Source organism: Wyeomyia smithii, chromosome 2 (genome assembly GCF_029784165.1).
Source record: "Wyeomyia smithii strain HCP4-BCI-WySm-NY-G18 chromosome 2, ASM2978416v1, whole genome shotgun sequence".
Classification (NCBI taxonomy): Eukaryota; Metazoa; Arthropoda; class Insecta; order Diptera; family Culicidae; genus Wyeomyia; species Wyeomyia smithii.
This window is the reverse complement of record NC_073695.1, coordinates 248,099,549-248,114,529: the sequence shown is the minus strand read 5'-3', so window position 1 is coordinate 248,114,529 and position 14,981 is coordinate 248,099,549. Positions and strand designations below refer to the sequence as shown.

At 36.8% G+C, this 14,981-nt stretch overlaps 1 protein-coding gene across 1 annotated transcript in view; it reads right to left on the bottom strand.

The window, feature by feature from the left end:
- The window catches only part of LOC129720923 (protein O-mannosyl-transferase Tmtc3), a 555,673-nt gene that overhangs the window by 409,310 nt on the left and 131,382 nt on the right, over positions 1-14,981 (bottom strand). Inside the window, exon 3 of the mRNA XM_055672830.1 lies at positions 10,112-10,248. Coding sequence (XP_055528805.1) covers positions 10,112-10,248 — 137 coding nt within the window. The remainder of the gene's footprint in view (positions 1-10,111; positions 10,249-14,981) is intronic.

The following is a 14,981-nucleotide window of genomic DNA, read 5'->3' as shown; positions in this document are numbered from 1 at the left end:
TGATGTCAATACTTTTCCTCGAAGCTAAGCTGGAGTACTATAAACTCTTGTAGGTTCCATTTATCCCAATCCACCTATATTAGAGTACGGCGAGCATATGTTACAGTAGATTTTCATATATAAAGTACAATTTTTTGGGTTGAGAGATAGTGGAATGGTTTATTTGGCTTTCACGTAAGTTTCAGAACGTGCAAAAATATGAAACTTTGCTGAACGAACAAAATTCCTATCTTCATAGGGTACAGAGTTACTGAGTATTTTATATAAAGTTACTTTAAAGTTAGTTTTTGGCACTTAACTTTTGTTAGTTACATTTTACAGGAAAGCGTAGTTCCAAAGAAGTATTTGGGCATATGAAACACACATTTTTGTTGAAGACCACACATCTCCAGGACTTTTCCTTACAAAGTTATTGCATATTCTAGCTTATTATTTCGATAACTTTAACAACGTGTACGTTTGGCACCATTTCGGCAATGATTTTCGGTGATTGAGTCCGGTGAAATGTCAGTGTCAATCGTTGAAAATCTGTCCACGTGGAATGTGGATGGCTCCTTAGTAAACAAGTGCATTATTTTAATAAAAATCTTCAATAACTGAATAAATTATGTGAGATAAAAAGTGACTTTCTTTGGCGAAAAATTGTGTTTTGCTATTTGTTATTTGAAAGTTGTAAAAAATCACTATAAAAAGTTGTACTAAATAAACATATTTTAAGGAGTGTTCTTTACACAAGTCCATATTAATAGGCAGATAAAAATATGTTGTCTCCGGCAAAGTCTTCCACACAGGACAAGTATCTGATTGCTTCGCCTGCCATGATGAGTCCTGACCGGACGGTTACGGACATTGAACCACATTTAACTCAGTTCTATGCTCTTTTTTTTTTCTTGCATTGCATTTTCTTTTTAGATTTTTGGGCTAAGGGTGCCGATCCTCAACCACGTGGTCATATTTCGATCACTTTTTATACCCCCCGTACCCCTCCGTGGTCTTTCGTGGTCTTTTGGCTAACCCCCCCCCCCTCCTTCCGACTTTAACCACGTGGTCTTTTCATTTGTCAACTGCCAAAAATACGCTTAAATTTAGCACATTTTCATTATTAAACTTTCAGTACCTACATTCTATATTTCTTTAATGCAAAAGCTTCATTCCTGACTTGGTGGCAACTATAAATTATAAGTCAGGAAAAAAGAACACGTGGTCACTTTGTTAACCCCCCACCCCCGTGCGTGGTCTTTCGTGGTCTTTTGACAAACACCCCCGCCCCCCTCTTTATGACCACGTGGTTTAGGAACGGCCCCTAAGAATGCCTGGAACTTTGCTAGTTTTATATTCATTAGGTATCTTAATTTATTTAGTCGACAAGTGAGAGAGAACCGGTTCGCGTGAACATCGATAGAAGGAAATAGAGCGATAGAATATACTCCGGCGTAAACGCGTCTTCGACCCGGGTGAGTTTTGCTCATCTGAGGGGTTTCGGAATGTAGTGACTTTATGAGGTATACTGAGATTACTCAGACTGCTGCACACTGTTTCCAAAGCTGCAAAAACGTGATCGAAATTATTTTGACCCAAAAACATAGATTTTAGAGCCATAGTGCCTTCAGGAAAGTTGATCCGTTAATTATTCTCCATTTTAAAGAAGTTGAAGTTTTGTGATTAATCCTCTTAACAGTAAGAAGTGAATTTTACTTTTTTCATTTTTGCAAATAAAAATTCAGTTTGCTCGGTAAAGTTGTTGCACATTTTATAAGAAACAACTTTGTCAAGGGTACTTCTATCTGCCTTTTCAAATGGACTTTTGTAGAGTTTTCTACAGATTGCCACTAAAAATCAATTTTTTCAATATAACATTTAGTAGTGATTTTCTACAATTTTTCAATGTTCTACATTGTTATTTGCTTTCACAAAACAAACAATTTCATTGAAGAAAGTTTATTTTCATCTCTCATATTTCAGTGGTTATTGACGATTTATATTGAAACAATGCACTAATTTACTAATAGATATCTTTAAAATCTGCAAATATCTGTAGACTAAACCATTTCCATATTTAAGTATAAGTAAAACATCATTTAATCCAGATATAGGCATTTGTCTCTCGCTGTCTCCTGTGCAGATATTTGTAAGTAAATGAGTGCATTATTTTAATAAAAATCTTTAATAATTATTTATAATTTATAAGTTATAACTAAATAAACTTAAGAGATAAAAATAAACTTTCTTCGGTGAACTTGTGTGTTTTATCATATTTAACAACATTGGAGATCATTAAAAACTTTAAAAAAACACTATAAAAAGCGATTGGAAAAAAATATTTGAAAGACATTTTAGAGAAAACTTCACAATAGTTCACTTAAATTAGCAGATACAAGTATAGTGTCTTCGACAAAGTTGTTTCTTATAAAATGTGCCTAAACTTTACTCAGCAAAGTGGATTTTTATATGCAAAAATGAGAAAAATAAAACTTATTCCTCACTTTAAGGTAGATTAATCACAAAACTCTAACTTCTACAAAATGAAGAATAATCAATAGCACAACTTAACTGAAGACACTATGACCTCAAAATGATTATTTTTTGAGTTGAGAGTATTTATGTAAATTAGCGCATTATTCTAGTAAAAATCGTCAACAACCAAAAATATATGTGAGATAAAAATAAACTTTTTCGGAGATATTTTTTGTTTCGTTGTAGCAAACAATTTTGTAGAACATTCGAATTGTAGAAAATCACTATAAAAAGTTAAATAGCAAAAAAACATGTTTAGTAGTAATCTGTATAAAACTCCACAAAAATCCATTTAAATAGATAGATAGAAGTATGATGTCTTCCACAAAGTTGTTTCTTTCAAAATTTGCTACAACTTTGCTGAATAAAGAGAATTTTTATATTCCAAAATGAGAAAGTAAAATTCGTTTCTCACTGGATCGATCATGGTATTGCAACTTCTATAACATGGAGAAAAATTAATGGAACAACTTTGCTGAAGACGTCACGGCTCTAAAATCGATGTTTTGCGTCAAAATAATTTCGATCACGTTTTTACAGCTTTGGAAACAGTGTGTGCTGGAGACTGCTCCCTCGTTCGTTTTATTTAACACGTTGCAAACCGTGGTTTCGATCGGTCAATTAATATCGTAATTAATCTAATGACTAAGCATTGTATAGCTTTTACCCATCCGCGTCTACCAAAATGCGTTGTTTTTTGGGGTACTCGGAAATGATAATAGACAAATACCCAAACACTTGGAAGCTTCAAGCAGTGGATGGTTTTCGAGCGCGCCGCTGGTATAGATTCGCGGTGTTTGACAAAAGAGATACTTATTGTTCGCCTTCGTAATGAGCTGACTTCACGCGCAACATCGTTCGATTCGTCGCTTACCTCGGTGACACAGTGCTTCCTTTCCGTCGTAGTCGTGGAGATGCAGAGGTGAACATTTTTACACCGGCGCCGTTATCTATCTATACAAAGCGGAAGCGACTGATATGTTGTACATTGTAAAATAATCATAAGTTGCCATGTACGTGGTTTTTTGTGCCATTTCACAAGCTCAAATCCATCACATTTTTTTTTTTGTGGAATTCGACTACTGCGTCCATTATTTAGAACTATTGTAGTAAATCCCCCTTACCATACGTGCTATATAGGATACCCAGTCACCCCACTATTGATCGAGTGATGACCGGTTGCCTCGGCACGCTCCCAACCAGGTATAATGTGCTTAATAAAGCCAATTAACTTCCGAGAATTAGCAGACCAAATTTCACTAGGTTGTAAGCAACCCTTGTTGAGAAATTTGATTCTGCTCATGTATAATGCACCACAGCTGCATAGCAGATGTTCCGAGGTTTCACTTTCTAAGCTACAAAAGCGACAAGTATCGTCTTGAACCCGACCAATGTTCTTTAGATGATACTTAGTCGGACAGTGCCCTGTTATTAGTTTTGTGTAGATACAGAGCGCCCACTTATCAAGCTCTAATAGCTTTCTTGTAATTTTTGCGTTTGGCGTTATTAACCTTTTTGACTGGTGACATCCTCCGACAGCCATCCAGTTGGAAGTCACCCGTTGTTCTTCCCAGCATTTAAGTTCCATTTTTGTTGTACAGTTTGAAATGCCACAAAAGGGTTCTGGACCAATGAATTGGGAGGTGGAACCTTGTTTGGCCAGTTCGTCTGCTTTTTCATTGCCTTCAATTCCGCAGTGCCCTGGAACCCAGTACAGATTGACAGAGTTCGTACGACACAGGCTCCGCAGAGAGAGAACGCACTCCCAGACAATTTTTGACGTGCGTTTGGAGGCACATAAAGCCTTCAGCACCGCTTGACTATCAGAGAAAATGCAAATATTCGCATGTTTGTAATTTCTCTTTAAGCAAACGTTAGCACATTCAATTATAGCGTAAATCTCTGCTTGGAATACTGTTGGCCATTCACCCATAGCCACCGATATCTGAACTCCAGGACCGAAGATTCCCGCACCCGTTTTTGAACCGATTTTTGAGCCGTCCGTGAAGAATACCGTTGACCCCTGACGAACCATATGAGCCCCGCACTCCCAATCGGAACGTGATGTTTCATGAACCCTGTAGGAAATATCACAGTTATTCATAGGTTTCATCCAGTCTTCGTTCATACTCATCACTGGCCCTCTTTTGAAGTGTTGCAATATACTCAGATGGCCAAGAAGGTCACCTGGTAAGACATTTTTCAGACGTTTAAGCCGGAGAGCACTCCTTTCCGCTTCTAGTTGCACAAATTCATGCAATGGCAGCAGGTGAAGGATTGCGTCCAACGCTTTCGATGGGGTGCTGCGCATTGCTCCCGTTATAGCAATACACGCAAGTCTCTGCAGCTTCGCTAGCTTTGCTCTCGTTATTGCCTGTTTTGTTTTGGGCCACCAGACTAAGGAAGCGTATGTTATTTTCGGGAGTATAATAGACTTGTAGATCCATTTTGTTATTTTTGGTTTTAGTCCCCACTTCCTACCAACCGTTTTAGAACATAACCAGAAAGCACTGGCCGCTTTGCTTATTGCACCATCTAGATGCGCGTTCCAGTTAAGCTTCGCATCAAGGATTAATCCTAAAAATTTAACCCTTTCGCTCGATTGGATAATACTTTCCTTAAGCCTAAGTGGCATTAGGTTAAGTCTTCTCCTTTTAGTAAAAGGTACTACTATAACTTTGGAAGGGTTTATGTTTAAACCTCCTTTTATGCACCATAAATGGGTTACGTTTAGGGCATGTTGCATTCTTTCCGAGACTATGTTGTCAAACTTTCCCCTTACCACAATGACAATGTCATCTGCGAAACCTACAACTTCAAAACCTTTATCTTCTAAGCTTTTGAGAAGGTCATCCACCACTAAAGACCATAACAGCGGCGAGAGTACCCCCCCTTGAGGGCATCCTTTCGTAGCTCTTACAGTTATGGATGAGCTCCCCAGCTCAGAAAGAGATTTCTCTTTGTGCAAGCATAGTGTGAATCCAGTTGACTATGCATGTGTTAAACATCCTTTTCTTCATCGCATTCGCCATGGAAGAGTAGGTCGTGTTATCGAAAGCACTTTCAATATCCAAGAAAGAGCATAGTGCAATTTCTTTTGCTGATAGAGATCTTTCAATTTTGTCTATCTCTATTGTCCGTTTTTGGTATAAAGATAACCCATCACATAGGACTAACTACGAATATGTGGTGTTCAAGCTGAAACTCAAGATAAAAGTATGGTTCCTTTGGCAAAGTTGTTTCTTACAAAAGGTACCACAACATTTCCGGACGGAGTGAATTTTTACATGGAATGATCAGTGAAGTAAACATCGTTTTTCACTTTTAGATGAATTAATCACAGAATTTCAATTTTTAATAAATGAAAAATAACAAATGGAGCAAATTTGCTGAAGACACTACGGCTCTAAAGTCAACTTTTTAGGGTCCAAATAATTTCGATCACCTTTATGCAGTTTTGAAAACAGTATGTAAGGGTTTTTTTTTAATTAGTTAGTATGATGTATTCAGCAAAGTTGTTATAAGTAACTTTTTTCTTTTATTTTTGGTCACAAAAACCTGACGACTAAAAATAAACCGATAGTAAAAAATGAGTCATGAATTCAATCTAAAAATAATATAAATTTTAATCAGCAGTGTTGCCAGATAGTTTTGTTTTGCATTTGAAACATTAAATTACATTTTTAGGCATATGAGTAGATTTTTAATTTAAAATTTGAAAATTTTCTCATAGTCCTGGGAAACCTTTACATGAAGAACATTTAACATCCCGAGGCATTCTGAACAGAAGTCTTGTACAAGTACAGGATTTGCAAAATATAAAGTCTAGTTTTCTTTGATTTTTGGCAACCATTTTTTTCTATGTCGCTTCGTACCTCCAGATATGTTATATCAATGGATATTCTAGAGAGTGCATTTGAAAAAGAATTAACCTAGGAATCCAAAAGACGTCAGCTTTAATCGAAAGAGTTGCCAGATATGTTATTTTTGCTTTTGAAAAAATAAATTTTATTTTTCAATATTCTAATGTATTTCGATATTCTAATGTCAAACTCTTCAATTTAATCGTATTTCTGAGAAAATTTTACATGAGACCATTCAGAGGTATTATGGGTAAAAGTCGAGCCATAGCATTATTAAGAAATAATGTCAAATTTACTTTGAACTATCTCTGTTTTGATTTTTGGCATTCTGGAAATTAGTCGTGGAATTTAGAAAAATCATAAATTTTGATCGAGAGTATTGTTATTTGTTTGGATACCCTTGAAACCAACTATTTTTGATCAATATGAAATTTTAAAGAATAGCTTTTCAGGCCGCAAAGGTAGTTTTACACTGCAGGTACTTATCTTTTATATAGTTTTTTTTCACCAGATATAGTAAAAACATCAAATTTCTCAGTTTTGGTAAAATTTCCTAGTTTTCTTCCTGAAATACTTAGTAGATAAAAAAACTAGAATACGTTTCCAAATGTTAATTTTTTAGGGGCAGTGTTATTAATCCTATAAAACTTGATGAACAATAATGTTCAATATATTATCAATGCAATATTGCATGACAAGCTGTGCTAAAATCAAAACAAAAAACATTTATTTCAGTAACGAGAATTCGCAGATAAAACTTCATCAATAAAAAAAAGTTTAAGTTAGAGCCTAGAAATTTCAATTAATAAAAAAAACTATATTTCATCAATATCAAACCAACTGGCAACACTTTCGGCCAACATTTATAAATTGTTTAAATTCCATTGGCTATTTTCCTTCAAATTGTATCATCCAGAATGTCTCAAACCGAAACAGCGATGAGGGATCATTCATTTAATACATAACGCGCTCAGGGGAGGGAAGAGGGGTATTGAGCGAAACGTTACACTGCGTGTGCGTGTGGCAAACATCTGAAATTGCGTAACGTGGGGGTGGGTGGGTATTGGAAATTTTCAAATTCCTCGTTATTTAATATTTGAATGGTTCCTAATGGCTAAATATAACTTTAAATCATAGGTAAATCATACTTCATTTCTTAAAATGTTGTAATTCGAGTTTTTCTCAAAATATCCCTAAATGATAAGTGATTTTCAAGTGAAACTTTCTCAGAAACACGGAGACTCTGGCAGCACGACTATCGTACGCACGTGTGAATTCTCTGCTTAGTAAAAGTTTACATTTAAGGTGTTTTTTCATCAGTTTTTATTTGCTGAAACTAGTTTGTTCGGTGTGAATGGCGGCTGCAAGCTGTAGAGGCACTTAAATCTGCAAAAAATTCCATACCCTAGCTCACGCCGCACTGAAAGTGTAGGAAAATGCCGCATGTGTGGATTGCAGTATCGTTTTTTTCCTGCTATTCTTTCTTCGATCTTCATCATACATTCTTTATGCGTTTGCTTATGAAGGTCAATAACATTTCCCGTACATGCACTGGCGAACGTGTATAAATCGTTTTAGGAACTGATGGGGTAGAATACACGGTATTTACTGATATTGATGTTGCTTTTACGTGCGTTACTTGTTTTCTGTTTAAACTTTATTCATAAATTGAGTTCTGAAACGTCCCGTAAAATGGTCTATAGCCGAGTATGGCCGTTTTTGTTCAGCTCGATCTGGGAATCGTCGTATCTCGGTGGTCCGATTTTTCCACTTTTGTCGATAACGTACGTGATTGAAGTAGATGCGTGAACGTGTAGATGATATGCTTGGATGAATTTATGCGGTGAATGGTTGTAGAAAGGAGCGACACATCTGTGCAAGCGCTACAACGTTGTTGTAATACCGTATTCAAATTTATTTTTTTAACCACAGAAAGGAGCACAACAACAACTATTCATATGTCATGAATTATTCTCATAAAAGTTTATCGCATTTTTTGGAAACACAATATAACGGATACTTTCCATATATTCCCGAATTCATTTTTACTATTTTTTCGGGTTTTCTGCGTTTCAGCTATGGAAGACAGTGAGCCGAGGTCTTCTTCACATGCCCTAAAACTTCTTATTGTTTCTTGTTGTTTCATAATCCATTTTTAATAACCTCAAATTATATGTACATGATCATATCTATATTATTACATTAATCCAATTAAATCATGATTATATCACTTATCAAAGTGAATCCTGATCAGAAACTTACCCCACTAACAAAAACTCCCTTCCGTGGTCTTTGTAGGGATGCAGAGATATACTCGGTATCTAACAAAGCAAAACCTACATTCTAACATTCCTTCCTCATTGTAGGTTCCGTGCGGCACTGGCACATTTGGCCTCGTTTGACATCAAAATTTAAAAAAAAAAAAAATTTGAGTTGTGTGGGTGTTGCATGAAACCGACCATATCCCCAGCTGACTGTAAGGACGTGGCCGGCGCCGTTGTTGGTCTATAAAAAAATGGGCTCATTGAATGATGCACAGTGAGAAGGAATTACCAATCCCAGTCGTTCTTTCAATTGATTCATTGTGCATCATGAGTAGCTCGGACCCATCATGGAGTAGCAGCCATTGATATGTACAGTCGGAACTAAGCTTAGCTAAGCTAATACCTCGGAGTGACAAGGGTTTAAATGTGAAATTTTCCCAGGACCACGATGAAATTTTCAAATTCGAAATCCAATTATACTCATTTGCCGAAAAATGCACATTAACTTTTCAAATTCAAAAATATCATTTTAAGCAACACTGCCGCTTAAAACCGATATTATTTTTAAATTTCTTGGTTAGTTGCCTCCTACAAATATTGTATCGGTTTATTTTTAGACATTACGTATTTGATGCCGTAATTTAAGAATAAAAATGGCACTTTTCTTTAAAAAAAGGGGAGGGTTCCACGGAGCGAGAGGTGTTCCAATCGGAGTTTTTGCATAGTGACCATATATGAACAATTCCTCAAAGTTTAAATCAAACCTCAGGAGGTCATCGACATGAGGTGTGCACACTTGAGATGTAATCTCAAATCCACTGTTAAAAAACCTGGATTTTTTTCTGCAAAAACCATTGAACTTGGTGAAGGGTAGGGGGAATTTCACTATTGTGTTTTTTTAAGCGGGAAGGTCTATTTTTAGTCCATTTTCGTCAATTAATTAGAAGGCCGTGTGTGACAATCAGGTTTTTTTACGCGGGGGATACGTTTCAAAACCCGCTTGAAAAGACTAAATTGAAAAAAATGCGTAGAAAACGTTCAAACTTTGACTAAATATGATAGTGGTCAGTCTAAAGGCGATTATAAAACCAGCAATTCAAAATTCTTAGGGCTTTTTATATAGAACGCTATAAAAATAACAAGATCTCTGGTAGTGAACACGTAACTATAATAGGATCAGTTTTGAATTACCAGAAAAAAAAACTTTACTGAGAAGCCATATAATAATTCATGAGGCGAATATTGCTTCTGCATCGGTTAGATTTATAATGGTTTACTTATAACCGCTATAAAAAGATACCAATCCATTGTAGCTGAAATAAAACCTTCATAAAATGCCATAAAACCAAGTGACTGCGTACTCCCTAAACATAATATATTTGAAATTGGGCTTTTTTTCTTCAATACTGGTGGTACCTGAAAATATTTTCTACCCGTGTACGAGGGGCGCACGCATTCCGCAATACCTACCGGAAGTACATCAGCGAGACGACGGTGTGGAGCAGAACGTTCACCAGATGGTAACCGGCCGGATCGAGTCCGTGCAGCAGATAATTCCACCGGAACGTTAGTACACACAGGGGCCGGTATGATTTATGGCTTTGTTCCTGCGAAGAAAAAGACGAACAGAAGAGAGAGAGAGAGAGAGAGAACACACATTAGAAGCCGTCAGTTTGGAGGGTAAAACTAAAATTAATAAATCGCTTGAGAATAATTTATGTATTTGCGTGCACGTGTGTATGTGTATGTAACAGTGGGTGGTGGTCATGCGTGTTTTATGTGGTTGAAAGTAATAAAAAAGAGAATATTTCGCTCCACCAAGGGAGCCACCGCCGCCGCATGTGCTTGAGTTTTGGTTTGTAGTGGTGAGCAAGAAGGATGTTTCCTGCTTTTACGAGTACCAGCAGCGGGTCTTTAATATTGTGCTTCAGCATCAGATGATAATTCTCATCCGAAGGGGGACGTACGTAAATGGTTGGACAGAGACAGACGCGAAGCAATAATAATCCACACGAGAATTGGTTTTTATTACGTTTGGTCGGATTATGATATCGTTCCTGATGATGCGTCAACACTAAGAGCGAAACCGCACGACACAAAATAGGTCCAGCAGCGGCAAACATATGTATATACGCGCAAGGTGACGTTGAATGGCAATGGGAGGAATATAATAATTACCTTTTTATATCGATCGATCAACTCATTTTCTCACAATACTTTTGCCTCAAGGATATTACATATTGGTCAATAAAAAAATATTGCTATTTCTTCTCGTACGGGATGTCCCAGCTTTCACATGCCCTCTTAAGTTCCACTCAAGTAGATGAAGTGCAAAAATGGTCCGACAACAAGCCGGCGAATTGTCAACCATAAACATTCATATAAAAAGACACCGTCCTTATGATTATCGAGTTATGCCACCCCCCCCCCCCCCCCCCAGTTCGTCGTTTCGTACCGTGTGCTCCGACCGGCTGGTTGTCGTGCTCTATGACAATGCATGTAAGGAAAGGTCGTTTCGTGTCAGAGAAATGAGAACAAACGAGTTGATTTGTACTGTCCATTCTTTCAGTGCACCACCAAGTTACCGCTATCTAGGAGAAAAGCTAGCTAAACTTTCCAAACCCTACCTACCTAGGCGGACAAAAGTATGTACACCGGTTGAGTTTGAGCAAACGTTCGCCGGGTCTGCTTCTTGGTTTCACGTCCAGTTTCTTTCCGCCTGGCTTGCGATAAAAGCCCGTGCTCCAAGGTTCGAGCGCATGCCGGAGGGTGGATAATGCCCACTCCTCACAGGATAATAAAAATAATAATAATTTATAACTTAATTAAAAGTTTTCCTCATTATGAGATTTTCTACTTTGTTTTCAGCGGCCCGGAATTACCGGGCAACAGTGTGCGCCGAGAAAAGCAAAGTGGTGTTTTCTTGCCACCCCCTAGAGGCCTTCCTGTGTACGTGTACGTGTGGGTGTGATGCAGTACGGGTGTGCGCTTGTTTGTTTGTGATGGGTTTCTTCTGTTTTAATTAAAAACTATGATTGAGGTGGCAAGACCATCGATAATCCTGTAATGCCGTGGTTAACGCAAAACTTATTGACTTGTGAATATTTCACATTACAGCACGACTGCTCGTGCAGAAGGAAGTAGTTCATCTGGAGGTCGAAAGAACAAAACAAAATGAACCATATAAATTGAATGTTTTTCCGTGAACACCATTCAAATTCATTCCTCAAACCGACCAGATGTCCTATTTTGTTAGATTAATGGGTTTATCGGCTTAATCAGTCCGTGTATACTAGCAAAAACGATTTGTTTTTTCTTATTCCGACAGTTTCGGTGACATTATTTCACCTCTGTCGGAATAAGGAAAATCAAATCGTTTTTGCTAGTATACACGGACTGATTAAGCCGATAAACCCATTAAACTAACCGTTTCAGTCGTCATATAAACATATTTTGTTAGAGTATACATAAATTTAAAAATTACGTTAGTACGGACCTCCATCTACCATGTTCATAAATTCAAGAATGCAGATGCTCCGCCAAACATAACAGAAATATGTGAGCTAGTTTTTACCGTATGATTTAATATCCCGATGAAAACCGCTTCTTTTCTGTCAAATAATGTTAATGGTAGACTTATTGTAAAATGCAGGAGAAAACGGGATACCGTTACATCCACCCCCACTACGATATGATATAAGTTTTCATAAAGAGAATGACTAAGTGATTGAAAATCTAGGTTGGTCGTCATCAATGGACTCAGTGGACGTTATGAGTCGAGTAACGGTAAAAATCGAAAGGGGAAGGTCCTGTCGTGCCGTGTGAGGTTCTCGTCAGCTGATGTATATTTCGTTTCTCACATCCTTCAACCCTTCTCTTCAGTTCTGCACCTAACCTCTTTTGGCCGTCGACACCCGACTGTCCAACCTCCCCGCAAGTGACTCCTTCTTTTATGTGGTTCATCGGGGTTCTAAGGTCTAATTCCCTCTGCGTCCTTCACGTAGGCTCCATCCTAATCGCCTCGTTGTCGAGTTCGATCACTTTGTTTCTTATAGACTGACCCTACTGAGCAAGCAATGATCTTGTTGTGTGTTGTCGGATCTAACTTTTTTAGCGTAAAGGGAGGATCAAAGATATGAAAGGAAGTCCAAGTATAAACCCATGTGTAAAAATCCTCCTCTGACACCGAACGGTTTGTTAAAGCGCTCTCTGTAACTTTGAGACTACGAACTTCCCTAGCTTGAACTCACTGTACATAAGAGTGGCAATAAAAATCGAAGGTAGTGCTCAAAAGTTTCGTCTTCTCGAAAGACTACAAGGTATTTCTAGGCAGCCCTAGGGTTGTATGAAATGGTGACGTGGGACTAGAGCCTGACAAAGTCATTTTCAATTGACAATTATCAGGTTATAGTGACGCTTTGACCCGTCGCATTCAATTGAAAAGCTTTTGTATTATTTTCGAGCGCTGACGGAGACAGTAGGCGTATGGTACCTCACGCTTATATAAGAAATAGAGAGGAAATATTGATCGGAACTTGCGTGACGCACAGTCCCTCTACAATTATGGGTCAGTCAACGTGTTGTCTGAATGTTCAAAAATGGATATAAAATCGGGAAAATTATCAACTACGAATGTTTTACTATCTATCTCTGTGTTCTGATGTGTACTTTCGATCAACAATTAGTTTCACTGAAGTTGATGCGTGTGAATCGGTTGGGAAGAAAAATATCACTTACATAGCCAAAGACACAATTATGGGTCACTTTTGACATTCAAAATCATTTAGACTATAAAATCATTAAAATACATAACAAAATACAATAAAATACAAGTTATTTTATTGTTATAAAAGCTTGATAATAAGTTACTTTATTCAGTCTTGTCGCATAATCATGTAAAAGTAATAAAAATAGCAAAAATATGGACTGACCCACAATGGTTTACCGCAAGATGTAACATTACTACAATTATGGGTCACTTCACTTACTGCACCGAGCAGAATTATAGTTTTCGTGACATTTTCAACATTGAATCATTTTAATCGTATGAATGCGGTTACAAGTGAGTTACAAAAAATACCACTGCTAATGAAAATTGTTCAGTTTCGTGAGAATAGACGTATTTGCGTGAAAGTGACCCATAATTGTAGCTGACCCACAACTGTGGGGTGACAGATTCTCTCACCTCTCACTTTGTTTCGTTAATTACGTCGTCATTATATATATTTTCTAAGCTTTCTTCCCCTTAATCGAGAGATAGTAATACTGTCTTGCTTACTATGTATTAAGTGTTATGAAATATGAAAAAAAAAACATTATTATTGTTCAAAGAGAAAGTAAACAAAGAAAGTCTCTCAATGTTAGATAGGTCGCTTTGAAAAATTACGCGAGGTTTATTCAGTGTTTTGCGTATTTTCCATGTCAGCTTCCCCTTATTTTTTTCGAAATATATTCAACAATACTCGAAATCATATCGTTTACACTTAACGATGTTGTGTCTGTAGTGTTTTTTTTGTGCAAACAACATTTATTAGACAAGGCAAAGCGTATCGTTGTTGCTGAAAAAACTCCAAGAATATCGTGTATTGCGTCTGGATCAAACTTGAGTTGACTCTATTTCCTCAAAAATCAAATCCAGTAACACTCTATCATAAAATCTAAATAAAATAAATTATAAAATCTCACTCTGAAAACAATTATATGGAGAACATAATATGGAAACATAAGAAAATATGTTAAACGAAATTATCAACAACAACAAAGAAAAAATTGTAGTGATCAACAATTTAAACGAAGGTTAAGTTCAAACAGATTCATTTTTGTATTTTGCTCGACAAGTTTATTTCATTTACTAACAATTACATTCACTGTATAACGAAGAAAGCTAATATACGTGTATTATTTGTTAATTTAAAATGAAAAAATATTATCGAACAATGTTTAAATGTAAAAAGGGTTCTAAATTAATCTTGGTAAACGGGTAGAAAATTCACAAGCATTCGCCGGCTCGTATTCTTCTCCAAATTTGTGTTTTTAGGAATTTACTCTTTCGATATTATGCCGGACACGATTATTTAGTGGATATCTAAGATAAAATGAAATAAAAAGAACCGTAACCAGTGCTAAAATGTTAAATTCTTGTTGAGTAATGATTATCATATTCATGAGATAAAATTTTAATCACTATCAGCAGCAGCATTACAGTTTTCCTTGATTGCACACGAATAGAAATGTACGAATATAAGTGAACCGCTGCAATACGAATAGTACCGCTGCAGTACGAATAAAAGTGTACCGCTAAAATGTACGAATACAAGTGTACCGCTGCTATCATACACGA